Source organism: Giraffa tippelskirchi, chromosome 10, assembly GCF_054371585.1.
Source record: "Giraffa tippelskirchi isolate mGirTip1 chromosome 10, T2T-mGirTip1v1.2.pri, whole genome shotgun sequence".
Taxonomy (NCBI): domain Eukaryota; kingdom Metazoa; phylum Chordata; class Mammalia; order Artiodactyla; family Giraffidae; genus Giraffa; species Giraffa tippelskirchi.
Window position 1 is genome coordinate 96,750,357 of NC_137284.1, and position 26,726 is coordinate 96,777,082.

The following is a 26,726-nucleotide window of genomic DNA, read 5'->3' on the forward strand; positions in this document are numbered from 1 at the left end:
ATTTACATCATGCCCCTAGTAACAGGGTTAGGATTTTGCTAAGAATGTTTCGCAGTTTGTAGTCTCCCTTTTTAGATTCACACCACTCATGTCTTCATCTATTAAGGCCACACTGGGAAAGCTACTTTAGTGAGTTATACTCTGTATTTTCCTGTGATAAAGAGCTGAACAAACTCTGTAGTTTTTACACAAGTGGAACTTCTTAACACAGTAAACAAGTACCTAAATGTATTGCACTGTTATAGAGAACAAAAGTATACAATGAGTGACACAGAGGCAGACCAATCTAGGGTGCATTTTGCCACATTTCTATCTCACTGTTTAATTCTCTACCAAGTATAGTAAAAAATCTTTTAAAACCATATTCACTAGAGAAAGGTGAACGTAAGTTAGTAAAACTTTAAATTTGAAGTCAGTGAATATTTAACGTATTAATTACCAATTTCCTGCCTGATATGATGATAGGCTTTAGAGAGAAAATAGGAAGCAAGACAGACTAGTAATTAGTTTTGAAAAGATACAAAGCTCTTATTACCAACTCCACATGCCGATAAGAATGGCTTAAATTAACCTCATGATTTTTTTTGGTGCTTAGTAATAGATTCCTTAATAGACTCTTAATGGGAGTTTATGAAATTCTAGGTACAATAGCAGACCTGGGAATTCAAAGATGAATAACACCAGGCCCTGCCTTGAAGGATCTCACGGTTCAGATGGGAGAAAACTAACAAGTGGGAAATTACAGCTCAAAGAGAAAAGTGCTGTTGGAAAAAAAAAGACTGAATGGGAACTCGCTACAGAAATCATATAATTTAGTGATCTTTAACAACAGAATTCTTTAAAAATAAATACCTACACTTACATACATGCATATGCACATATATATGTGTGTGTGTGTATATATATTCTGACTGTTATTTGCACTATTGCCACGAACCATTTTTCAATAGATTAAAAACAAATACAAACTTTAGCTTAGTCTGTCCAAACTAAGGTGAATTTTAAATATATGGAATCTCAACATTTCTAATTATTTGCATTCCAACTTAGCATTACAAATAACTTAAAGCATCCACAGTTTGTGGATATAAAGAACTTTAGGAGAAATGCATTTTCCAGCTTTCTGTGGTTGAACTGATAAATCATACATACTTCCAAACTGCTATTTACAAAGAACAAATTTTATTTTGTGACATATCAAACTAAAAAATGTGTTACAGTCTGAAAAGGATCAGGCATTCTCTTCAAAGTATTGACTTTTGCAATTGTTGCACTCTGAAATGTTATTATAGAGCAAGAGTTTGTTCTTGTGACAAGGAAATATGAGAAAAAAAAAAAAGGAAAGTGAAGTGTAGTTGGACTGTGAAGTCCATTGGTAGGTAGTTACAAAGATAGACTCTGTCAACTCCTTTACACATTTCTTTTGCTACTCTACAGGTTTTCCAGGACAAATTTTCAACTTAAAAGGCCACTATTTCTGCTATTTAGCTTGCTCTCCAAAATAGCTTACCTGACTATTGATGTGTAAAGAAGGAAACTATTTTATAAGCAATCTAAGGAGCAAACAATTACCAAAAGGTCTCCATTCCAAAACCATTCTATCAGTTTGGATAACACTGAGTAACACTGAGACTGTGGTGAAGGAGCTTGAGATGATAGACAACATCAGGGCACCTCACTGTGGGTAAAGAGTCTGTGAACCAGAAACCAAGGGAGGGAGCTGCACCCACCACCCATCCCAGCCAAGCCCCTCAGACGTCTCAAGGCTCAGTGTGCGCATGACAAACGGGAACACCCATGTGGCTCTCAAGGCTGCTTTCATGACACATTACACATGAACAATTTATTTCTTTCATTTAAATAAATGAATCAAATCATTCATTCATTCAATCCATATTTACTGTACACCATCCACATGCCCCACACTGCTCTAGGCACTGGAAACACCACAGAGACTCATCCCTGCCCTCGAGGAGCTTACAAGCCTGTGGGGGAAGCAGACAAGTTAAGAGGTGAATCTCTCTCTCGTGTAGAGAAAGCTGTGACAGGCATGGAGGTACAGGAGACACCTAGGAGGGGCTCCTCATACCTGGAGCATCAGGGCAGGTTTCTGAGAAGAAGTGAGGTGTACGTAGAGGCCTGAATGATGAGGAGGGGCAGGTAGTGAAGGGCTAGCAGGGTGTCCCAGCCACAGAGCATGTGAAAAAGCCTCTGCAGAACAGAGAGCACAAAGTGCCTTAGAGGAACCAAATAAATTCAGCGTAGCTGGATCCTGGTAAGCAGGAGCGGTTGGGGAGGGAGTTTAGAGACAGGCAGAGACAAAATCACATCAACTATGAGCAGTGTGGACTTTGTCCAGAAGGCAATAAGGAGTCATAAGAAAGGGAGAAACAAGCAATCAGATGCAAGGCTGCAAAGGGCAAAATGAACTGTAAGGAGCCAGTAAGAGAGAAACTGGAAAGGGGTCTATTTCAAAAATCTACACAAGAATTAGGAGTGGTGTGAGATGGGGATAGAGAAAAGTGAATATATTCTAGCTATTTGCAGGAAACACTCTTGACAGAACTTAATAGGTGGAGACAGGTGGAGAAATTGAGAGTCAAGGATGAGCCCCAGATCTTGGCTTTGGGCAACAAGAAGCTGGTGATGCCATTCACCGAGACTGGAAGTGCAGGACAACTGTGTGGGTGGTGCAGCTACGAAACTCACTTATGGACATAAGATGCCTGCCCGTGCTGAAGCGTCAGCGAGGGAGTTCTGGGAACAGGCAGCTTTGGGAGTCATTAGCACAGAGGAATTAGTTAGAGCTATGAAGATGCATGATATTTTCCAGGAAGAGTAAGTAAAGCAAGACAACAAATAGGATTCTGTCAAACAGCAACATATAAAAGACGACCAGGTAAAGATCACATGAAAACATGACTGTAACAGCTAACGTTCACTGACTATTACTTACCAGGCCCCAGGCTGGGCCTCTTATACATACTAGCCTGAAAATTTATAGCAACCCTACCAATTTATTAGACCACAATGTTAGAGGTCTTTTTTTTTTTCCTCCCTCAAGATTCAGCCTCCTTTGAAATTCTCTTGGTCTACACAGCTGGTAGTCAGGGCTCCTAGGGAGAAGCTATCTGGTCCTCAGTGGATTAGGGGTGGGGAATTTAGACTTTCATAGTTCCAGGTCATAGACAAAAACTCTTTCTCTCCCTTGGACTTGCTTTAAACTCATCCATTGAATGATAAGGCGTACAATGCCAGGATGAAGGTCTGGGCCTAGGGCACAAAGGGTAAAAGAGCTGCTTTGGCCACCGGTTTTGCTCCCAAGTCTTAGAGCTTGTAACTAGGCATGTTCCTCATGGCTTCACATGATCCGGTCCAGATGTGCAAAGCTTACACACTGGAGTGTGGGGCCAAATCCAAGGTAGGAATAGAGTATTTCTTGGCCTGACATTGTCATCATGAGCTCTTTTGATTTCCCTTTCAGGGAAAGGGGAATGACAAAGAAGGTGCTCTTGGGATAAGATTCAAGTGTTTAACTCTCTGCTATAACTCAGTTCATTTTCTTCTAGAGAAACGAGTCACACTAAGGTTACAGAGAGGACCAGATGAGATGACATTCAATCCCAGTTTTCCCTGGCCAGTACTGGTTGACAGCTTTCATCCCAGTCTCCTGTCCAGGTAAGAAATGGATACATCCCTGAATGGTCCTGTTTGGGCAAAGCGTATGATCAACCATATAGGATTAAACCCAGACCCCATAACTTGTAAGCCAATGTATTTTCTGCTTCTCTGGGCTTTTGCTGTTTTGTCTGTGCTCTATTCTCAGGCTACTTCAACAAAAATTTATCACTACTCCTCAAATACATGACATTAATACAAGGACAGCAGCAGCAACTTTATGAACAGCAAATTATTTTTAAAAGACCAGTAAAAAGATACACCTAAATAGGAGCTGATCAAATAAAAATCTAAACAGGTAAATTTTTTGCATTATACTGGCATTTAAAATCTTAACCATGTCTTCAAAAACTTTAGATTATTTTTATGACCCTGATTTCTTGTAAATTTTATCATGACTTGGCAATACTTGCAGATTTTATAAAGTCTTGTCTTCCTTTCAAAGTTTCTCTCCCACCACACTGTGTTCCTATAGTTCATTCTCTGAAGTCACATCAAAGACCTTAAAATGTGTCACTTGCAATTTAGTTAATGTTTTCTTCAAAACCCCTGTTTGTTCAGTAATAAGGAAACTTTGATAATGAAGACGGTTAATCTAAGTGTATTTTATTAGGGGCATGTTAAGGTTAGATATTCAATGGGTAAGTGTTTAAACTCATGGGCATTTCAAAGCTCCTGGCAAGATCCAATTTGAAGGGAGGCAGACAAGGAAAGAAAATTTGGAATAAAAAGATTTCCAAATATATTGGAAACAGTGGCCTTTGCATCTAGCGTTCTTAAGTCCCATAACTGTAGTCGGGCACCATTCAGATCTTTGGACATAAACCTCAAGTTTAGTAAACTAGAATGACTTATGTTCTCCTTTCTTAAATACGATGCCTGTATTTCAAGAATTATTAGTTAACAGCTAGAGTGTCTATCAAGCGAGCCAAGATTTCCACTCAAGCTCTCCACCACCTCTAAATTCCTCTGTAAAATACCTTCAATTGTAATGAACCACTTGTTCCTTATAAACAGGCTGTTATTGCATTATGATACAGGTTGTTGTTTAGGAATTTAGATTCCATTTCAAACCATGTATTTCCTATGGTGTACTAATGACCTCAAAAAATACAGCATGCCACATCTAGGTCATTTAGTATCATATTTTGCATAGAGATGCTCATGACCAATGCTCCAGAAGGCAGTTGACTCCTGGTGACTTCCAGAGAAGACTGTAGCCACCTGCAGGTGCTCTAAAATGATCACCACCCTTTTGCTACACCTGTGCTTCCCAGAGAAGTGTATCATATCAAACCAAAGCTTTGTTCTTGTGCTGGGAAACCTTTAGAACCTTCAGATGGGGAATAGATGAGAAGCTACAGACAGATGCTCCTCTGAATTGTGAATAATCCTGGTGTGCTGTAAGTGTCTAGGTCTCTCCTAGCTCATGTCTCAGTGATGCACATTCTGGAGGAAGGCTAAAGTAATGCTGGCCCTGGAGCCTGACTGACCACTGAGGAAAAGTCTAACCCAAAGAGCTGGGTGCTCCAGGAGTATTACAGTTTTCCATTTTAAATTTATACACACACGTGTACCGACATGCACAAAGGTAAGTATACAAAATGATCTCAGCTATGATAACCAATCTTGTGTGTATATGAGCAACCCTTTCCAAAATTACTTCAGTTAGCATCCTTACCTCATCTGCAACTTTCCATATTTCTTGATCACTCCACTGTCCATAGGGATCCAAGTTTTTTCTAAATGTTCCAGAAAAGATGAATACTTTCTATAGTAACAAAAAAAGAGGAAAGCATGAATAACCTAAACATCTTTGTATATTTCCCTTATTTTATTGTGAAATATTACAAACAGGAAAAATATTTTAAAAATAAAATAATAAAACATCCATGTACTTACCACTCAGTTTTAATTTTTAAAACTTTTATATTTGCTTTGTATCTTTTTTAAAGAAATAAAATATTACAGCTACATCTGAAACCCCTTGTGAATACTTATCTAACTGCCATGTCTTTAGGATAAAGAAATTGAGATCACTTTAAGTTGTGGGAAATTAAAATTTTTTATTCAGAGAAATATTATAAGCAAATATAAGATAAAATTAAACAGTTAAAATTATGCTTATGAGGGTTTCCCTGGTGGTTCAGTGGTTAAGACTCCATATTTTCACAGCAGGGGGCAGAGTCTCATTCCTGGTCAGGGACGTTCCACATACCATGCAGTGTGGCCAAAAAAAATTATGTTTATGAGTTATAATGTACTTGTTAGAACAAAATTCTTATTTTGTTCAGGTATTTTCCTTGGATTTCTTTTATAATCCTAGCTTCCTAAGGGATTTTGAAACTGTACAAATTGACAGACACTCAAAACACATATGTTCATATGGTCTATAAAGCAAGGCACACGTGTACCTAGACAGGCACAGGAAAGGGTTACAACTGAGAAATCAGTGAAAGAATGAAAATCAAATATTTGTGTAACTGACTGCATGTCACAGAGGGAAGGGGGGCAGATGAGATGGATCGTGCTGAGGTGGCAAATTGACATTCTAATTTCCTGTTAAGGAACACTGCACAGCTATCACCCTTGCTTGCTACATCACTGTCTACTTAGGTCTGCCTATGTGAATAAAAAAAAAATTTAAGAAAGTCACTGTCTCATTGGGAAATGCAACAACAATAATAATATTTAGTCTCTCTCTGTATATATGGGTGAACTGAAAAATACTTTTGATGTTAACATTCAGAAATTTTTTTTCTTTACCTTTTTTCTTTTGACTTTGGTTAATAACACAGTCAGGAGAACTGATAACTAAATTTTTTGAATATTTAATTTTCATTAGCTGCCTTAGACTGACAGAGAATGCTCAGCACCCATCTGATCTGTGAGGAACTACAGAAGGTAAGTTGGCCCCAGATGAATGGTGTCCGTGCCATGCCATAGCACTCAAGTTCAAGGATAGTCCTATTGGAGACCTCATTCCCTGGGGCATAATTTATGGCGTAAGGAATAAGGTTGTTGCAAAATATCTCAGGAACCCTCTGCAGAAGGCAACAAGATTATGCTGGTATTTCTTAATTTGCATAAAATCAGTTCCTAAGGGATGCTTCCACTGCTTTACAGAAGTGAACGTAAGAGACAATACATGACTCATGAGAGGTGATGGATATATTTTTTGTACATCCTCCTCCAAGCTTCCAAGTAAATCAAAGTAATGTCCAAATAAGCTAAAGAGAGCAGACAACATATGCTATCAAGAGATTCTGATAAAGTAAAGAGAATTAAATAAGAAGTGGCTCTGAGAACGCCAGTCAATTTATTACTAAAGCAATCAGGTTTATTTAGTATCAAAGTTCAAAGACTTGCCAATGGAATTTTGTCATTTACTGTCTTTCACATACTTTCTTTTAATATTTTCTTTATATGAAAGTTTCTAGCATTATTGAGAAAGATGTGAAATAACAACTGTAAGGGTTTACGAAGTATCAGACAATGCAGCACTTCACTAAAGTTATCTCTACCAGGAACTCAGAGGCTACCACAGAGTCTATGGCAGGCTTACTATGGGCCAGATAAGACTCTTTACATGTGTTGTCTCTTTTTATCTTCGTATCAGTTTAATGAAACAGATCTTACTGTTGTTCATGAAGAAATCACAGTTGGGAGAAGTTAAGTGACTTGCCCAAGGTTACTGAGCTAGTAGTTGTAGAGTTGGAATTCAAACCTTTAGAGTACTCCTCAAATTCATAGCAAAATGCCTCAAGTCCTGGGCAGACCAGTTTTGATTCCTGGTCTGCAGCTCAAGAAAGACTAAAGGTTGGGCAGAAGCTGCCCAGTGGGTCCATAAAGAGCCCATTCTCACTCAGCAGCGCAGTTGTCAATTCAAGCACTGCTATGCACCCCTCAAGCCACAGGCTCAGTACCTACACTGTGAATTGAGAGTTTAGCTTTCTCTTCCTATGCAGGACCTGATTCAAAGGCTTTCATTTGGGCTACAGTGTCCTTGGAACTTTCACGGGGACTTACTTATCCAATGGAACACCACAATATGAAATTTTACTTTGGCCAAATGGAAAAATGCCAACATTATGGAGGACCATAGGTCCTCCAGAAGGTATTATAAAACCAAAGCAAACACAGAAGTTTGTTAAGGGCAAGGTGCCTTGTGTAGATGCTGTGACAATGCACCTCTTGCCCGGCAGGTATACCTACGAACAAGAACCCAATCATTTTAAGTCTCAGTGTTACTGTAAAATGGAGGAGATGTCACCCATTTCGATTTTCTAAAATCTGCTCTACCTCTGGGCTTTTTCATTTTGACAGCTAGTACCTTTATTTTGAAAATGAAAGTCACTCAGTTGTGTCCTACTCTTTGCAAACCCATGGACTGTAGAACAGTGATCAATGCAAAGAAATAGAGGAAAACAATAGAATAGGAAAGACTAGAGATCCTCTTAAGAAAATTAGAGATACTAAGGGAACATATCATGCAAAGATGGGCACAATAAAGAACAGAAATTGTTTGGCCCTAACAGAAGCAGAAGATAGTAAGAAAAGGTGGCAGAACTATACAAAAAAGACCTTCTCAACCCAGATAATCACGATGCTGTGATCACTCACCTAGAGCCAGACAACCGGGAATGTGAAGTCAAGTGGGCCTTAGAAAGCATCACTATGAACAAAGCTAGTGGAGGTGATGGAATTTGAGTTGAGCTCTTTCAAATCTTAAAAGATGATGCTGTGAAAGTGCTGCACTCAATATGCCAGCAAATTTGGAAAACTCAGCAGTGGCCACAGGACTGCAAAAGCTCAGTTTTCATTCTAATCCCAAAGAAACTCAATGCCAAAGAATGTTCAAACTACCACACAATCGCAGTCATCTCACACACTAGCGAAGTAATGCTCAAAATTCTCCAAGCCAGGCTTCAATAGTACGTGAACCATAAAATTCCAGATGATCGAGCTGGCTTTAGAAAAGGCAGAGGAACCAGACATGAAACTGCCAACATCAGATGGGTCATCGAAAAAACAAGAGAGTTCCAGAAAAACATCTATTTCTGCTTTGTCAAAGCATTTGCCTGTGTGGATCACAACAAACTGTGCAAAATTCTGAAAGAGATGGGAATACCAGACCATCTGACCTGCCTCTTGAGAAATCTGTATGCAGGTCAGGAAGCAACAGTTAGAACTGGACATGGAACAGCAGACTGGTTCCAAATCAGGAAAGGAGTATGTCAAGGCTGTATATTGTTATCCTGCTTATTTAACTTATACGCAGAGTACATCATGAGAAACACTGGGCTGGAAGAAGCACAAGCTAGAATTAAGATTGCTGGGAGAAATATCAATAACCTCAGATATGTAGACGATATCACACTTATGGCAGAAAGCAAAGAAGAATGAAAGAGTCTCTTGGTGAAAGTGAAGGAGGAGAGTGAAAAGTTGGCTTAAAACTCAACATTAAGAAAACTAGGATCATGGCATCTGGTCCCATCACTTCATGGCAAATAGATGGGGAAACAATGAGAGGCAATTTTTTTGAGCTCCAAAATCACTGCAGATGGTGACTGTAGCCATGAAATTAAAAGACGCTTACTCCTTGGAAGAAAAATTATGACCAACCTAGATAGCATATTAAAAAGCAGAGACATTACTTTGCCAATAAAGGTCTGTCTAGTCAAAGCTATGGTTTTTCCAGTGGTCATGTATGGATGTGAGAGTTGGACTATAAAGAAAGTTGAGTGTCAAAGAATTGATGCTTCTGAACTGTGGCGTTGGAGAAGACTCTTGAGAGTCCCTTGGACTGCAAGGAGATCCAACCATTCCATCCTAAAGGAAATCAGTCCTGAATGTTCATTGGAAGGACTGATGCTGAAGCTGAAACTCCAATACTTTGGCCACCTGATGTGAAGAACTGACTCATTGGAAAAGACCCTGATGCTGGAAAAGGTTGAGGGCGGGAGGAGAAGGAGATGACAGAGGATGAGATGGTTGGATGGTATCACCGACTCAATGGACATGAGTTTGAGTTAACTCCGGGAGTTGGTGATGGACAGGGAGGCCTGGCGTGCTGCAGTCCATGGGGTCGCAAAGAGTCGGACATAACTCAGAAATTGAACTGAACTGAACTGGACTGTAGCCCCCCAGGCTCCTCTGTCCATAGAATTCTCCAGGCCAGAATACTGGAGCGGATAGCTGGTCCCTTCTCCAGGGGATCTTCCCAACCCAGGGACAGAACTTAGGTCTCCCAGATTTTAGGTGGAGTCTTAACAATTTGAGCCAACAGGGAAGCCCTTCATTTTATCAATCCACAAAATTCAGAGTTATGCATGACTTATCTTTCTCCCTGATCATCCCAAAAGTAATTAATCATCAGTCCTGTGGATTGTTTACCCAATATATCTCAAAGCCATTTATTTCTCTATCGCTTCAGCTACCACATAGTTCAAGCCACCAGCATCTTTCTCTGAACACTGTAAGAACCCCCTTTTCCTTGCTTTAGCAACCAAAGAAATCACCATCAATATAAATTGGATCATGTCATTAACCTTTTAAAAAAACCTTCCTTGAGGACTTCCCTGGTAGTCCAATGGTTAAGAATCTGTCTGCCAGTGCAGGGGACATGGGTTCAATCCCTGGTCCAGGAAGAAACCTCAGGGAAAATAAGCCTCTGTGCTACAACTACTGAGCCCACATACTGGAACTACTGAAGCCTGCATTCCCTAGCTCCTGTGCTCTGCAACAAGAGAAGCCACCTCAATGAGAAGCCCATGAACAGCAACTAGAGAGTAGCCTCCACTCGCTGCGACTGGAGAAAGCCTGAATGCAATAACAAAGATCCAACAGGGTCAAAAATAAACAATTTTTTAAATAAAAAAAAAAGCAAAAAGCTTCAGTGGCTTTCCATTACATTCAGGGCAAAATGTAAAACCCTTAAGATGACCTACAGATCCAGCTTTGTGCAGCCTCTTTCACTTCATCTGGCTCATCTAGTGCCCTTGTCCACTCCACTCCCTTTTTCACTCTAGCCACCTGGCATTCTTTCAATTCCTTTCTTTCATCTCCTGTCTTCTTCCTACGGCCAACTGTATTTTTCAGGTCTCAAGTTCAATGTTACTTCCTCAAAGAATCTCTCTTGATTCTTAAAACCAAATAAGGTGACTCAATATAGGATATCATAATACCTATACTTTACTTTCACAGCTTACAGTGAATATTATTAATAAAATTAAATATGCATTATGAGCATTTTGTTTTTAATGTCTTACTCTTCTCCTAGACCATAACTGCTGTGTAACCTGTCATTAGCACACAGGCTTTACATGGTGTATGCTCAGTAAATATTGTCTGAATACATAAATGGGCTGATGGGAACATAAGAAGTAAAACTATGAAAATATCAACAGAGTTCAGCAAATATTATTTTTCTTCCTTATGGAAGAATAGCTACCAAAACCCAGTATCTTTAAATGAATAATAATAACAGCCCATTAAAGCTTTAATGTTTCTTTGTAACAGCTTGAGAAAAGGTACACCTTTTTTAACAGTAGCCTGATAATTTACATGTAATATTTATCAAACATATGGCAACATATTATATGTTAATTAATTTTATGCAAAATAGATACATATTCAAAATTATGAAGGAAGAAAGTTATTTGTTGAAGCTAGACTAAGCCTTGGTGGCTCAGTTGGTAAAGAATCTGCTTGCAACGCAGGAGACCTTGGTTTGATCCCTGGGTCGAGAAGAACCCCTGGAGAAGGGAAAGGCTACCCACTCCAGTATTCTTGCCTAGAGAATTCCATAGACAGAAGAGACAGGCAGGCTACTGTCTATGGGGTCCCAAAGAGTCAGACACAACTGAGTGACTAACACTTTCACTATTCACTTTGAGACATCCAAAAGTTTTAGATGTAGTGGATTTGATACCATGCTTCCCTAGTGACTCAGATGGTAAAGAATCTGCATGCAATGTGGGAGACCTGGGTTCGATCCCTGGAGGAGAAGGGCATGGCATACCCCTGGAGGAGGGCATGGCAACCCACTCCAGGATTCTTGCCTGGAAAATCCCATGGACAGATGAGCCTGACAGGCTACAGTCCGTAGGATCGCAAAGAGTCGGACACGACTAAAGTGACTAAACATGATGAGACATGACAAATTCTATAGGCCTTTTGTTTACAGTTTATAGTCTAGCATTAAAATAGTATCAATACTTTCATTTTAACTTTAAAGAAAAGTTAAAGGGGTTCAGTCAGAATTCAATTTCATACGGTTAATCAAACATGCCATTCTCGTCTTATAAATAGTGTTTGGCACTCACTTGTTTCTGAGGGGTGCCAGTGGCTGTCTTATTGTTTTCTACACTACTGAAATTTGTGTGTCTACAAACTCATCTCTGAAGGTGAGATGTTCTTGGAGGTCACTTATGTCCTTTCCCTGGTGTATGAATGAAACAGCCAGGGTCCTGAGAAGTTATATGGTTTGACCAAGGTGGCACAGTCTGATTGTGCAGCAAAAAAAAAAAAAAAACAAAACAGCCTGAAACTATAAATCACAATGATCTGCTAACTATCTTTCAAGAAAGTGTTCAGCAGTAGGAAAATCAGAATATGCAAATACTTGATGTTTATTTAATGTCATGTAGTACAGTTTTCATCCCAATCCCAAAGAAAGGCAATGCCAAAGAATGCTCAAACTACTGCACAATTGTACTCATCTCACACACTCATAAAGTAATGCTCAAAATTCTCCAAGCCAGGCTTCAGCAATACGTGAACCGTGAACTTCCAGATGTTCAAGCTGGTTTTAGAAAAGGCAGAGGAACCAGAGATCAAATTGCCAACATCCGATGGATCATCGAAAAAGCAAATGAGTTCCAGAAAAACATCTATTTCTGCTTTATTGACTATGCCAAAGCCTTTCACTGTGTGGATCACAATAAACTGTGGAAAACTCTTCAAGAGATGGGAATATCAGACCACCTGACCTGCCTCTTGAGAAATCTGTATGCAGGTCAGGAAGCAACAGTTAGAACTGGACATGAAACAACAGACTGGTTCCAAATAGGAAAAGGAGTATGTCAAGGCTGTATATTGTCACCCTGCTTATTTAACTTATATGCAGAGTACATCATGAGAAACGCTGGGCTGGAAAAAACACAAGCTGGAATCAAGATTGCTGGGAGAAATATCAATAACCTCAGATATGCAGATGACACCACCCTTATGGCAGAAAGTGAAGAAGAACTAAAGAGCCTTTCGACGAAAGTGAGAGAGGAGAGTGAAAAAGTTGGCTTAAAGCTCAACGTTCAGAAAACTAAGATCATGGCATCTGGTCCCATCACTTCATGGCAAATAGGTGGGGAAACAGTGGAAACAGTGTCAGACTTTATTTTTGGGGGGCTCTAAAATCACTGCAGATGGTGACTGCAGCCATGAAATTAAAAGACGCTTACTCCTTGGAAGGAAAGTTATGACCAACCGAGATAGCATATTAAAAAGCAGAGACATTACTTTGCCAACAAAGGTCCATCTAGTCAAGGCTATGGTTTCTCCAGTGGTCATGTATGGATGTGAGAGTTGGACGGTGAAGAAAGCTGAGCGCCTAAGAATTGATGCTTTTGAACTGTGGTGTTGGAGAAGACTCTTGAGAGTCCCTTGGACTGCAAGGAGATCCAACCAGTCCATCCTAAAGGAGATCAGTCCTGGGTGTTCATTGGAAGGACTGATGTTGAAGCTGAAACTCCAATACTTTGGCCACCTCATGAGAAGAGCTGACTCATTGGAAAATACCCTGATGCTGGGAAGCATTGGGGGCAGGAGGAGAAGGGGACGACAGAGGATGAGATGGCTGGATGGCATCACCAACTCGATGGACATGAGTTTGGGTGGACTCCGGGAGTTGGTGATGGACAGGGAGGCCTGGTGTGCTGCGATTCATGGGGTTGCAAAGAGTTGGACACGACTGAGCCACCGAACTGACTGACTGACCCAAATACTTATAAGCATCACAGTGTCTGTGATCTCATCTTTTGGCAATGTCTGCAAAACTCCATTATAAGTTAAAGTTGTGCAATTAAAATCCATCCAATATGAACATATCAAGATCCTAAGGTGGCATTACAGAATGTCTAAAAATAAATGCTGCTTTGCTTTTAGGAACATCGAGTAACAAAAACTAGGTGAATTATATTAGTCAAAAGTGTTTAAGGTTGATAAAAATAACTAATTTTTATACACAAATCATTTATTTGTATATAAATGACTGCTTGTAACATGTTCAAATTATGTTTCTGTAAAGTCATTTTTCACAACATTTTACACTACAATGTTTTAATATACACTTTCAGAAATAACATCAAAACATGATTTCCAGATCTGACCGAATTACCACCGATTTCCAATTCTTAGGCTCAGAAATAGTACAATTGTGTTATACTAATACCCACACTAGTTATTTTCCTTTTCTCCCTTATATTCGGCACTCCACGCCCAATGTCCTATGTCCTCTTTGCTTTAGTTCAGGCTCTTACACATCACAGCTAGGGAGTTTCTGAGCCCATCTCCCTGCTCCCTGTCCTGCCTACTGAATTCCACTGTCCACAAGCTGCTAGCATGGCATACTCTTCTGCTGCCCTTTACCACCTACCTCCCAGGTCAAGAAGACTCAACCCACTCCTCACTAGACCACTTTAGTATGAATCAAGTCTCCCTCTTTCTCCTAATGCTTCCTAACAGATGGTCTTCTCTGCCCATTGTCCCCCAACTCTTCTTCTAGTTGTCATCTCTGTAGTGGCTTATAATACACCTCTCCAGGATCCTGGAATATCCTCTCCACAACTCCCTGCCCCAAACCTTACTAAAACCAAGACATTTTATGACCCTTTAAGGCCCACTTTCATCATTACCTTCTCTGTGAAACTGTCAATACTCATTCATTCATTTCCTTTCTAATACAGAGATGAAAGACACATGATCTCTATTCTCAAAGAACTATAAATAAAAGTAACAACTAGAACAACAGAGTGTATTGTATTATACTTAACACATGCCAGGATGTAGTTTAAGTACTTCAACTTATTTATTCCTTTACTCATTTAATCCTCATAAAACTCCAGTAAAGTAGTTACTACCATTATACCCATTTTACAGACAAGGAAAATGAGGCTCAGAGAAATTAAATAACTTGCCAAAGATTATAATACTAGTAAAATACAGATACTGGCAGAACCACAACCTGTTGGAAATGAGAGCAAGCATTTCATGACTCAGCCAAAAAATATGGGTAATGAATTCCTACCATGCAAGCTATTGTATGTGTTATATAAGAGACAGAAAAAACAGTAAGAGAAAAAAAAAAATCTATGTTTTATTTTGCATTTCTACTACAGCCTTCTTGCTAATCTTCTGATTGTTGATGACTTCGTGTTTAAATCTGCTTCAACTAGCATATCTACAAAGTGTTTACAATACTTGGTGGAGATTAAGTAAACACATAAATAATTCCAATATAAGACATAGAGAAGTCCCAGGAGAGATTTATAAACAAAGTTCTCGATTCCACTTGGGACTGGGATGTGGAAGTGGAGAGTTGGGGTTCGAGTCAGGCTTAAAGGGAGGAGGGAGGGAGTTAGTAAGGGCCACCCAGCAGAGTTAACCTCTGAGATGCCAAAGTGACTCAGCTGAAGAAAGGTCATCTCAGACAGGAAATGCAGTGACAGAGGAATGAGCGAGAAAACCGAGGTATCTCCCATGGCACAGCAAGTCCAGCTTGACTGAAACTTAAAAGTGCCGGTGTGAAGAGTGGTGGATCTGACTAGAAAGGTTGTTGAAACCCGATTATCAGGGACCTAAACCACAAATGGAAAAATCTGGACATTATCCATGAAGAAAGGGGTGTCCTAGAAGGTTTTTGACTTGGCAAAGCACAGAGCTGGAATGGTGCTGTAAAAAGTTTATTTCGTGTGCAATAAAGAATTTAAGAAGATGATAAAAGCATGGCAGTGGGAGCAAAAGATGGAAGGATACAGTTTGTGGTGGAAGCAGCCATGACAGAGCTTGGAGCTGGATTCTCTCTCATCATATGAATGATTCCCTCTCATTGTTCACCACTACACTTAATTACCTTTATTTATCATTTTGTCTTCTTCCTCTGATCCCTGACTTAAAGCAATGAGTTCTCACTGAACGCTCATGAGCTGGACTGAGACCTCAATATCTTATACCTTAAGTACAGAACCCATGGTACTTATTATCATTTAAAACATGTGGAAGTAGTTTAACTAAGTATTGAATTGTTAATTACTGTGAAACTGAATGAGAAGTGCTGCACATACAATATCATTGTTCAGCTCTACAGATACATGATTTGACCCCATCTGATAGCCCTCATAGCAAAAGACACTACACTGTGTTGGTACAGATTATTTTCAGATCAAAGAGTCTCACTGCAGGAATAGGCCGAGTCATCCCCTAATAATAGTTTGCAGCCTTTCAAATTTGTACTTGAAGCTCTAAAAATAAACTTATTTTTCTGCTTTTCTTGAATTAAGTGATTAACAAGATTCAAGGCGAATGAACAATTTTAAGTCTTGGTGTTCAATTGGCTAAGTCAATGGGACTCTGACAATAGGCCTCATTGTCTCCCTTCATGCTCTCAGAGCTTAAAGGTAAAGTAGAACAAATTCAAGAAGGCACCACCTCAAAATGTACACAATGTACTGTTTTCCACGGTGGTACCTTTTCTAAGATTTCTAGCTACAGGAGGAAAGAACACACACACACACGCACACACACACACACACACACACACACACACACGCTGTAAGAACTTGCCATTCCACAGCTGATGTCTCAGGATCACTTTGAGGGAGAGGAAAGTTTCCTGTTCAAAGTTTCCTGTTTCATGAACCTGGAAACAAGTGACTAACTGACCTACAGATCTCTGATATCTTAAGTGTCAGAGGTCTTGGGGAACTATGGTCTTGCAAGGTCAGGAAGACAGAAGGGGGAAAAAAAAAGATGGAAAAGCAAAGAAAAATACTTACTGAATTTTTAATTTCTTCTTGCTGCTTTTTAAAGATTAAACTCTAGTAAAGAAAAAAAATTACTTACTTTGAGAACTTTTTAAGGAAAGTTGGGAAAATAAAAGCATCTCTTGATTTGGATATTAGAAAGGTCTGAGGAGTTTGCCCTTTCTCTCTTGGGCATTCATTTATCATTCTCAAGATGTCACTATAGAAGAAATAATACTTTCTGTCTTACAGACATCCTTGTGATACTGAAGACTGTCCTAGAAACCAGGGTTGTAAACATGTATAATGAGAAACATTTACTATTAGCATGATCACACATTTATAAAGGCATAGCTTAAAGTATTTCTTGTTTAGTTTATAATAAAACTTGATGCCATGGAAGAGGGGAAAAAGGAAGTTTGGAAGATTTATGTTGACAGAAAGTCAAGATAAAAAATTTTCATAACTCTAGCCTACTTGGTTTTCCTCCATGCTTTACATATTTGGGTTCCTAAATAGAACATGTGCGTGCTCAGTAACTCAGTCATGCCCAACTCTGCAGTCCCATGAACAGGGGCCTGCCAGGCTCCTCTGTCCATGGGATTTCCCAGGCAAGAAAACTGGAGTGGGTTGTTATTTCCTTCTCTAGGGGATCCTCCCAGCCTAGGGCTGGAACTTGCATCACTTTCGACCCCTGCATTGGCAGGCAGATTCTTTACTACCACACCACCTGGGAAGCCCTAAATAGAACATACAGTAAAACAAAATCTCTCTATCACAAGTAAGATAAACAAAAGGATTCCCAATGAAACTGAAATTATTTCTTAGAGCTTTGATTACTCTAACGAGCAGATCTGTATAAACAAGAACAACAAAAAAGAACAAAAGCTTCACTATTGTAGTCTAAAATGGGATCAGAAAACAGAGAGTCAATAGAATGGCAGTGCTTCCTAGACAACCAGATTCTATCCCCAGCTCTTCAACATTGGTATCTTGCCTAATGCTGTCACCACGGGATACTTGTATTCCCAGTGTTTCTTTATCTTCACACCCACTAACAATCCCTCTTTTTTTCCTGAAGAAACAGTACTGTTTTTCAAAAGTTCAACCAGGATGAAGCTTCTGGCACCATGACAAAGTCTAGACAAATGAATTAAAAGCATCTGTCTAGCAGTTACAATATTTAGTGTCTCATTAGATGAAAGGGGCAAATGTTCCACAGAGGTAATCTATCAGGAAATACAAGCCATTTTCTCAGGTTAGATTTGTAGTCCATCTACCCAGAGACGCTCCTGGCATTTTAATTTTGTGTTAAAAGCAGAGAATTGTTAGAACCATGGTAGTGGAATGGACTTAGTTCCCATTAGTACAAAGAAATCATAAAACAGAGACTATATCCATAGAGATGAGAACAAATACTAGTAGATATACAGTTCATGCCTTTCAGACTTGGTCCCACTAAAGACATTTCTTGGTTTCCATTAACGTCATTGAAAAATGGAACTATTGCTACTTCTTGCATAATTAAAAAGCCCTTTTGCACAATAACACAGATAGAATGATACTAAACCAGTGAGGCTGAAGATCTTTTGTAACCCAAATCAAAGAGTGACATTTTTGATAAAAGCTACAGATTAATCTGACATGGTTCATTCTATTCAAAGAACAAAAAACAATCATTACACTTTCTATTTTCAATTACACTATGTAATGCTTCCAAGAGTTTGTTATTTCAGCAGCATATTTCACATCTTGCAAAACATTTCTCAATCTGCTATGATTGCTAACTTGGAGACCATTGAGGCAGGAATAAAAAAAGTTGCTAAGTACAAAAGCCCCATGTTCCTGCTGTGGCTTATGTCTTCTGGAAAAAGCCATCAAAGTTATTAACGTTTCAACAACTGTATGTCAGAGAATTCCAAACTTCTAGAAATACCTTTACTCCCTATAAAAAGACTGCATAACAGAAAAAAAAGACAGCAATACAAAGGGAATATATTTTGCAGGGAAATGTGAATTTATTGGGTTCAAGTGTCAAATAATAGGGAAAATGTACTTTGTCACTTTTTTACTAGTTAAGTCTTTCTGTATTGCTTACCTGTGGTATGACTCCAAAGGCCTTCCTCCATTGTTGCAGAGTAATTGAATCCCAAGACACACCATCTATTTGTATTTCTCCTTTGGTATTCAGCAACCTCAAAAAAGCCAGTAACAAAGTGCTCTTCCCTGATCCAGTTCTTCCCAAGAGGCCCACCTAGAATATCAGAATGATGGAATTACTCCTGTGACACATAGATACAATACCATAAATGCAATCTGATATTATACATGAATTTTAAAAACCCATGGAAAACACTTTTTTTTAATCATCACCCAGGAAGTCTCACTTATTCATTCGAGCCTTGTTGCATACTTCCAATTCTGATTAAAACTGATTTGGAACACAGCAACTCTGGAAGACAACATAGAAACTGGCCAGAAGGGACTGGACCCCTGACGCTGAGTTCATTTATCTCTGATTTTTACTAATGGCAAAAAGGTTAAAATAAGGTCCACTTCACATCAAAGAAAACAAAGAGTGTCTTAAAGCACATAATTTTTGAGAATGGGCTCAAGCCAGAAGCGGAGACCTACAGCTTGATCTAGTCAAATATGAATACGAGCTTGAAGATGAATAAATCCACAGGGGTTCTAATATTCATATACTGTCCATAATAAAATAAGTGAATGCCAAGTTCAGGCCTGACAGGAAGGAATAAATTCAGTGAGCTACACATTATCACAAAAGACAGGTTGGGCCTTGCCACTTCTCAGTGGATAAGTACCTGGACAGTTGTCAAATCAACTTCTTCCATCCATTCTGATTGGCAAGAACAGAATTTTAGGAAGCAAAAGAGATATTAAGGGAAAGAAAAAAAAAAAAAAACTATTCCTGTTACTTAAAGACTCTAAGAACACAGCATGGAACTGAGAAGGCCGTGCACTGCAAGGTGACCACAGGCGCTTCCGGTGGCCCAGAGGGAGCTGACTCTGTTCTGATGCCAGCTCAGACCCAGCACTGAGAGGAAGATGCTCTCAGGGAAGTCCTTAACGAAACCCTGAGTAAACTGCTCAGCATTTAGTGGCACTGAACAGTTCTTTCTTTCCCCTTGCATTATTGCTATTTGTTTTTTCTCACTTGGCTTTTTTACAAGAGAGCTGAACAGTCTTGTAGAATCATGCTTTTTACACTATTTGTGGTAAACACTTTCGTTTTGTTTTGTGTTTTACTTTCCAATCCATAGCTAAGGATAAAATAAAACATGAATTTCTGAATTCTGACTCTCAGTTTCTATATTTATCTCATTACAGACTAGTAACAGCTTCTAAAATCAGAACTAATTAGGGACTACAATAAATGCTTGAGAGCATACACAAACCCACAATAGTCATAACATATTGAATACCAATTAGGAACCGTTAATGTATTCAATACCAATCAGAAAGGCCTAGGAAGTAAACGGTCTTTGGGGTAAGCCAATAAACAATTGTGATACAACTGTCTTTCTGTCCATTGTAAGAGCCCTATAATGGGACTTGCACACATGCCTATTTTCTGAGACAGCAGAAATCAGATAAACAAAATGTTACACATTAACGTCGTGTTGAGGTTCTTCATACTGTGGATCACAATTGGTAATTATTTTATTTATTCTTTTCTTGATTATTGCTTGTGTTCACCCCAAGAATATAAGTTCACCAGGGCAGGGTAATCTATCTTGTTTTCTACTGAATTCTCAGCACCTGGCATAGTGGTTGGTTCACATATTTGGACTGACTGAGAGACAGTCAGATGAAAGGATGAATGGATGGATGGACAAATTGGTGGGTGAGTAGGTAGCAGAAAAATCGAAGAAATGAAAGAAGGGAGGGAAGGAGGGAGAAAGAGGAAAGAAAGGAAGGGGGGAAAGAGGAAGGAAGGGCAGATGAATGAATAAACTTATTTTTAGTAGAATATGAATAAACTTATTATAAACTTATTTAGTAAATCTAAACAAATGGATATAGTCAATTTTGGTTGACTCAACTTAAAAATCTTATTGAATTTCATATGCACACTTCTATTTCTGAATCAGCCCATTTTGTACAAACACATTCACCATACTTGATGATTTTCCAAACACAACAGTAAAGCTCTGTAGAAGCAACCCAAGTATGCCTTGTATAGGGGAGGCATGAACAAAAAGAAGAGAAATTCAAGAGCAGGAAGTGACCTGCTCTAAAGTCATATCAAGAACTTTTGATGAAAAGTTCCATGAGCTTCAGACTCTTAAATCATTAGCCAGGATTCTAATGATATGGGTACATGACTACATTCTTTTTCCTTAAGAAGCAAATGTTTAAATGTTTAGAAAACCCAGGTTTTATATTGGGATAAAACTGAATTAAGAGGCAATTTGGAAATCTTTAGCTCTATAAAGTTTTAGCTATCTTTCTGGTTTCCTTATATTGCTGAACTGCTGGCGTTGCATTAAGTCAGACATGGCTTTCAACAACATGTTTAATTGGTTCCTACCTAATAAAGTCTTCTGTTGTTTATATACTTGACACATAATAATTCTTTTCCGGGATTTGTTTTAAGGCTTCTCAGTGATCTATTGAATAAGGCCAGACTACTTCCTGCAAATAAGCCTTTAAGACAGATGCTAATTCTAAGTCAATGTTTTCTGGTAACTTTAATGTAGCTCCTCTTTGATAATTTTGGATCAAGATAAATCACAATGTTATGTGGAGAGTTAAATAGTGTTGAATTTGGTGCTAGTTATAATTTCATTGTACCATGAATAGAACAGTTTCACTACATTCTTCTCAGAGTCTTATTTACCATTTTAATACTGTAATAGATTGAAAACTGTTATAATTATCATTTATCTTCCTGTGGTCTCTGTACATCAAATGTTGAATCAAATGAAATTTAGATCCCTAAAGTTACAATAACTGTAATTTTATATGTTGATTGATCTCTTTATTATTTATAAAACATAATTCATAATGTAATAAGTTCTTGAGACTCTACTCTTCACAAAACCAGTATAAGTAACTGAATGATTCAAATACTTCACATCAATTTTTATCAAGACAGAATGTCATATGTGTTTAAAAAATCAAATAGATATTAGGTGCTTATGCTGCTATGATCTGAGCCCTTGATATTATTTGAATTGTTTCTGTCATCTCAGTATTTTAAAGAGACTACAAATGGAGAAATCAGATAAGCTCACCCAGATTAGGTCTTGAAGTCTGATTAAATATATTTAACCAGAGGACTACCCAGTACTATAATATATACAATATGTCCTCTGAGGTATTTTGATAAATCTAGGTTTATCATGAATAACCTACCTCCAAATTAAAATCCTAGCCTATACTTTGAAATGGAAAAGAAAAGGAAAAAGAAAAGAGAGATTCTAGTTAGGGGAAAGTGATGTTAAAAATTTAGGCAAAAATCAAAAGCTTTTAAGAAAAAACTATTTGAGACTGAAAAGAAAAATAAGTTTTCTTTTTTAAAGTTACTCTTTTTAAGTTAAACTTGTGAAATACTTGCTACATTACTCATGCACTGAAAATAAAATCTAAAGTAGAGATTCTGTGAAGTAAAAGCCTAAATTAAGAGCCTAAAGAGTAAAAGGATTGCTCAACACTAAAGTAATTTCTATAGACAAAGTGCTTTAATACAAAGATTGAACCATTTTTCTGCACAAAATATTATTTTGTCTTTTTGCCATGTAATGGTCTGAATATTTGTGTCTCTCCTAAATTCATATATTGAAATCTTAACCCCTCAATGTGACACTAGTAGGAGGTAGGGTGGTTGGGAGGTGATTTGGTCACAAGAGTGGAGCCTTCATGATGGGATTCAGTAAAGTTCAGTTCAGTCACATAAGTCATGTCTGACTCTTTGTGACCTCATGGACTGCAGCATGCCAGGCTTCCTGTCCATCACCAACTCCTAGAGCCTACTCAAACTCATGTTCATCACATTGGTGGTGCCATCCAACCATCTCATCCTCTGTCGGCCCGTTCTCCTCTCACCTTCAATCTTTCCCAGCATTAGGGTCTTTTCCAGTGAGTCAGTTCTTCACATCAGGTGGCCAGAGTATTGGAGTTTCAGCTTCAAATTCGGTCCTTCCAATGGATATTGGACAGGTTGGATCCCTTTGCCATCCAAAGGACTCTCAAAAGTCTTCTCCAACACCACAGTTCAAAAGCATCAATTCTTCGGCACTCATCTTTCTCTATAGTCCAGCTCTCACATCTACACATGACAATTGGAAAAACCGTAACTTTGTCTAGATGGACCTTTGTTGGCAAAGTAATGTCTCTGCTTTTTAATATTCTGTCTAGGTTGGTCACAGCTTTTCTTCCAAGGAGAAAGCATCTTTTAAGTTCATGGCTGCAGTCACCATCAGCATGATTTTGGAGCCCCCCAAAATTAAGTCTCTCACTATTCCATTGTTTCCCCATTTATTTGCCATGAAGTAATAGGACCAGATGCCATGATCTTAGTTTTCTGAATGTTGAGTTTGAAGCCAATTTTTCACTCTCCTCTTTCCTTTTCATCAAGAGGCTCTTTAGTTCTTCTTTGCTTTCTGCCATAAGTGTATATCATCTGCATATCTGAGGTTATTGATATTTCTCCCAGCAATCTTGATTCCAGCTTGTGCTTCATCCAGCCCAGAGTTTCTCATGATGTATTCTACATATAAGTTAAATAAGCAGGGTGACAAAATACAGCCTTGACGTACTATTTTCCTGATTTGGAACCAGTCTGTTGTTCCATATACAGTTCTAACTGTTGCTTCTTGATCTGCATACAGATTTCTCAGGAGGCAGCTAAGAAAGTATGGGATTCCCATCTCTTAAAGAATTTTCTAGTTTGTGGTGATCCACACAGTCAAAGGCTTTGGTGTAGTCAATAAAGCAGATGTTTTCTGGAACTCTCTTGCTTTTTCAATGATCCAACGGATGTTGGCAATTTGATCTCTATTTCCTCTGCCTTTCTAAATCCAGTTTGAACATCTGGAAGTTCACGGTTCATGTACTTTTGAAGCCTAGTTTGGAGAATTTTGAGCAATACTTTGCTAGCATGTGAGATAACTGCAATTGTGCAGTAGTTTGAACATTCTTTGGCATTGCCTTTCTTTGGGATTGGAATGAAAACTGACTTTTCCAGTCCTGTGGCCACTGCTGAGTTTTCCAAATTTGCTGACATATTGAGTGAAGCACTCTTAATAGCATCATCTTTCAGGATTTGAAAGAGCTCAACTGAAATTCCATCACCTCAACTAGCTTTGTTCGTGTGATGTTTCCTAAGGCCCACTTGACTTCACATTCCAGGATGTCTGGCTCTAGGTGAGTGATCACACCATCATGATTATCTGGGTCATGAAGATCTTTCTTGTATAGTTCTTCTGTGTATTCTTGCCACCTCTTTAATATCTTCTGCTTCTGTTAGGTCCATACCATTTCTGTCCTTTATGGTGCCCATCTTTGCATGAAATGTTCCCTTGGTATCTATTTTTCTTGAAGAGATCTCTAGTCTTTCCCATTCTATTGTTTTCCTCTATTTCCTTGCATTGATCACTGAGAAAGGTTTTCTTCTCTTTCCTTGCTATTCTTTGGAACTCTGCATTCAAATGCATGCATCTTTCCTTTTCTCCTTTTCTTTTGCTTCTCTTCTTTTCTCAGCTATTTGTAAGGCCTCCTCAGACAACCATTTTGCCTTTCTGCATTTCTTTTTCTTGGGGATGGTCTTGATCACTACCTCCTGTACAATGTCACAAACCTCCATCCATAGTTCTTCAGGCAGTTTGTCTATCAATCTAATCCCTTGAATCTAGTGAATGTAATCCCTAGAATCAGCCATAGGTGAACCCATGTCCCCACCCTCCCAAACTTCCCTCCCAGGCAGGTAGGTTTTTTACCACTAGTGCCACCTAGGAAGCCCTAGGGAATTCTAAACAAATTGCTGGAGGCTCAGTGTGGTAAAGTCTGAGAGTAAAAAACTCCCAGGGAGCCATTCATAGGGAAGACTCACACACTTTTATTAAGTATTACCTCCAAGAGCCCACCACCAACAGTTAATCTCACAGTGAAGTACACAGAAATATCTTCTGATATCCTCAGAAAGAGGTGAGAAACAACAATTTTATAATATTCCAGAACATCCTATTTTTCTTAACAAAGCCTCCTTCAAGAGAAACTATTTTACCAGAACTGAACCTACTGTTTATTTTTTTTTTTATTAGAACCTAACTGATCAAAGAAAGGAAAATATTCAGCACCAGCCCACACAAGTGTACTACTGCACCTAAAGGGGGAGAAAAATCTGAGAAGCACTTGTGAAGCCCAAGGGCACAGTCTCAGTAAAAGACTGAGACATAATTATATAGCAATAGAATGCTTCCCTTTACCCCAAACCTGACACTAGTGAAGGCCTAATTATTTGAGTTTCTTTTTCTAGGATACAGTGCCATTTGTCAACAAAAAATTACAACTTATACTAAAAGGCAAAAGCACAGCATGAAGACACTGAGCAAGCATCAAAGCCAGTCCATATGCCAGGAATGTTACAATTATCAGTCTGGGAATTTAAAACATCTATGAACAATATGTTAAAAGTGCTAATGAAAAAAGTAGAAAACATGCAAGAACAGGTACTGTAAACAGAGAGGAGGAAATGTTAATAAAATTCAAAAAGAAATGCAAGAGATAAAATACAACAACAACATGGTAACAGAAATGAATAATGCTTATGGTGGGTACAGGAGACAGAACATGACTAAGGAAAAAAAATCTGTGAGCTTGAGGATATGACAACAGAAACCTCCAAACCAAAAAGCAAAGAGAAAAAACCTGAAAGAAAAAATTCAGAATATCCAAAAACAGTGGGACAATTACAAAAGGTATCATGAGTCACTAATGGAAATACCAGAAAGAGAAGAAAGACAGAAAGGAACAAAAATATTTGAGACAATAATGACTGAGAACTTCTCCAAACTAATGTCAAAAACCAAATCACAGGTCCAGGAAGCTCATAGAACATCAAGCAGAAAAAATGCCAAAAAAACTAATGTAGGCATATGATATTCAGATGACAGAAAATCAGAGATAAAGAAAAAATCTTGAAAGAAGTAAGAGGAAAAAAACACCTTACTCATAAAGTAACAAAGAAAAGAACTAAATCCAACTATTCTTCAGAAAACATTCAAGCCAAAAAAGAATGGAGTGAAATATTTGAAGTGTTAAGAGAGAAAAGCCACCAACCTAGAATTCTGTACCTTGTGAAATTATCCTTCAAAGGTAAGTGAGAAGTAAAGACTTTCTCAAAGAATAATCAAGGGAATTTGATGTTAGTAGATCAGCTTTCCAATAAAGGTCTTTAAAAGTTCTTCAGAAAAATCATTTAAGTCTGAAATTCTGATCTACATAAATGAAGAGTACCAGAAAGTGCATAGTAAAGGTAAAATAAGAAATTTCATTTTTTTATTCTTAATTGATCTAACAGATAGCATTGTGCTCAAAATAATAATGGCAACACTGTATTCAATTATGTATGTTTATGTTTTTCTATAAGTAAAATAAATGTCAGCAACAATACAAGGGACAAGAAGGAGGAAGTGGAAATACAGCTGACCCTTGAACAACACAGATTTGAACTTACATCCAGATCATTTTCAATAGTAAACACAACAGTGCTACAACTTTCACATGTGGTTGAATCAGATGATGTAGAATCATAGATACAGAGGCACTATGTATAAATAGAGCAAATATTATTTGACCACACAGAGGGTGGGTACCCCTTACACCCAACCTGTTCAAGGGTCAATTTTATTTTGTTATAATAACATACTTCCATTACCTGTGAAGTACTTTTAGTATTGTTTCTTAAAAGGTGATTTGGACTAGTTGAAAATGAATATTGCAAGTTTTAGTCTCTCTCACCTACTTCAAAAAATTTCAGCCTCTCTCACTGATTTCTCTCAT

At 38.4% G+C, this 26,726-nt stretch overlaps 1 protein-coding gene and 1 long non-coding RNA gene across 3 annotated transcripts in view; one reads left to right on the forward strand and one right to left on the reverse strand.

Annotated features, from left to right (window-relative positions):
- Positions 1 to 26,726, reverse strand: part of CFTR (CF transmembrane conductance regulator) — a 385,597-nt gene that overhangs the window by 36,673 nt on the left and 322,198 nt on the right. For both annotated transcript variants that reach the window (XM_081537842.1, XM_081537841.1), the window contains 2 exons: positions 18,796 to 18,951; positions 5,360 to 5,449 (listed from right to left, as the gene is read on the reverse strand). In XM_081537842.1, coding sequence (XP_081393968.1) covers positions 5,360 to 5,449; positions 18,796 to 18,951 — 246 coding nt within the window. The remainder of the gene's footprint in view (positions 1 to 5,359; positions 5,450 to 18,795; positions 18,952 to 26,726) is intronic.
- On the forward strand, positions 22,689 to 26,141 carry LOC145524845 (uncharacterized). Its single transcript, XR_014067881.1, has 2 exons — positions 22,689 to 24,089; positions 25,201 to 26,141. It is a non-coding gene; the product is annotated as an uncharacterized LOC145524845 (long non-coding RNA).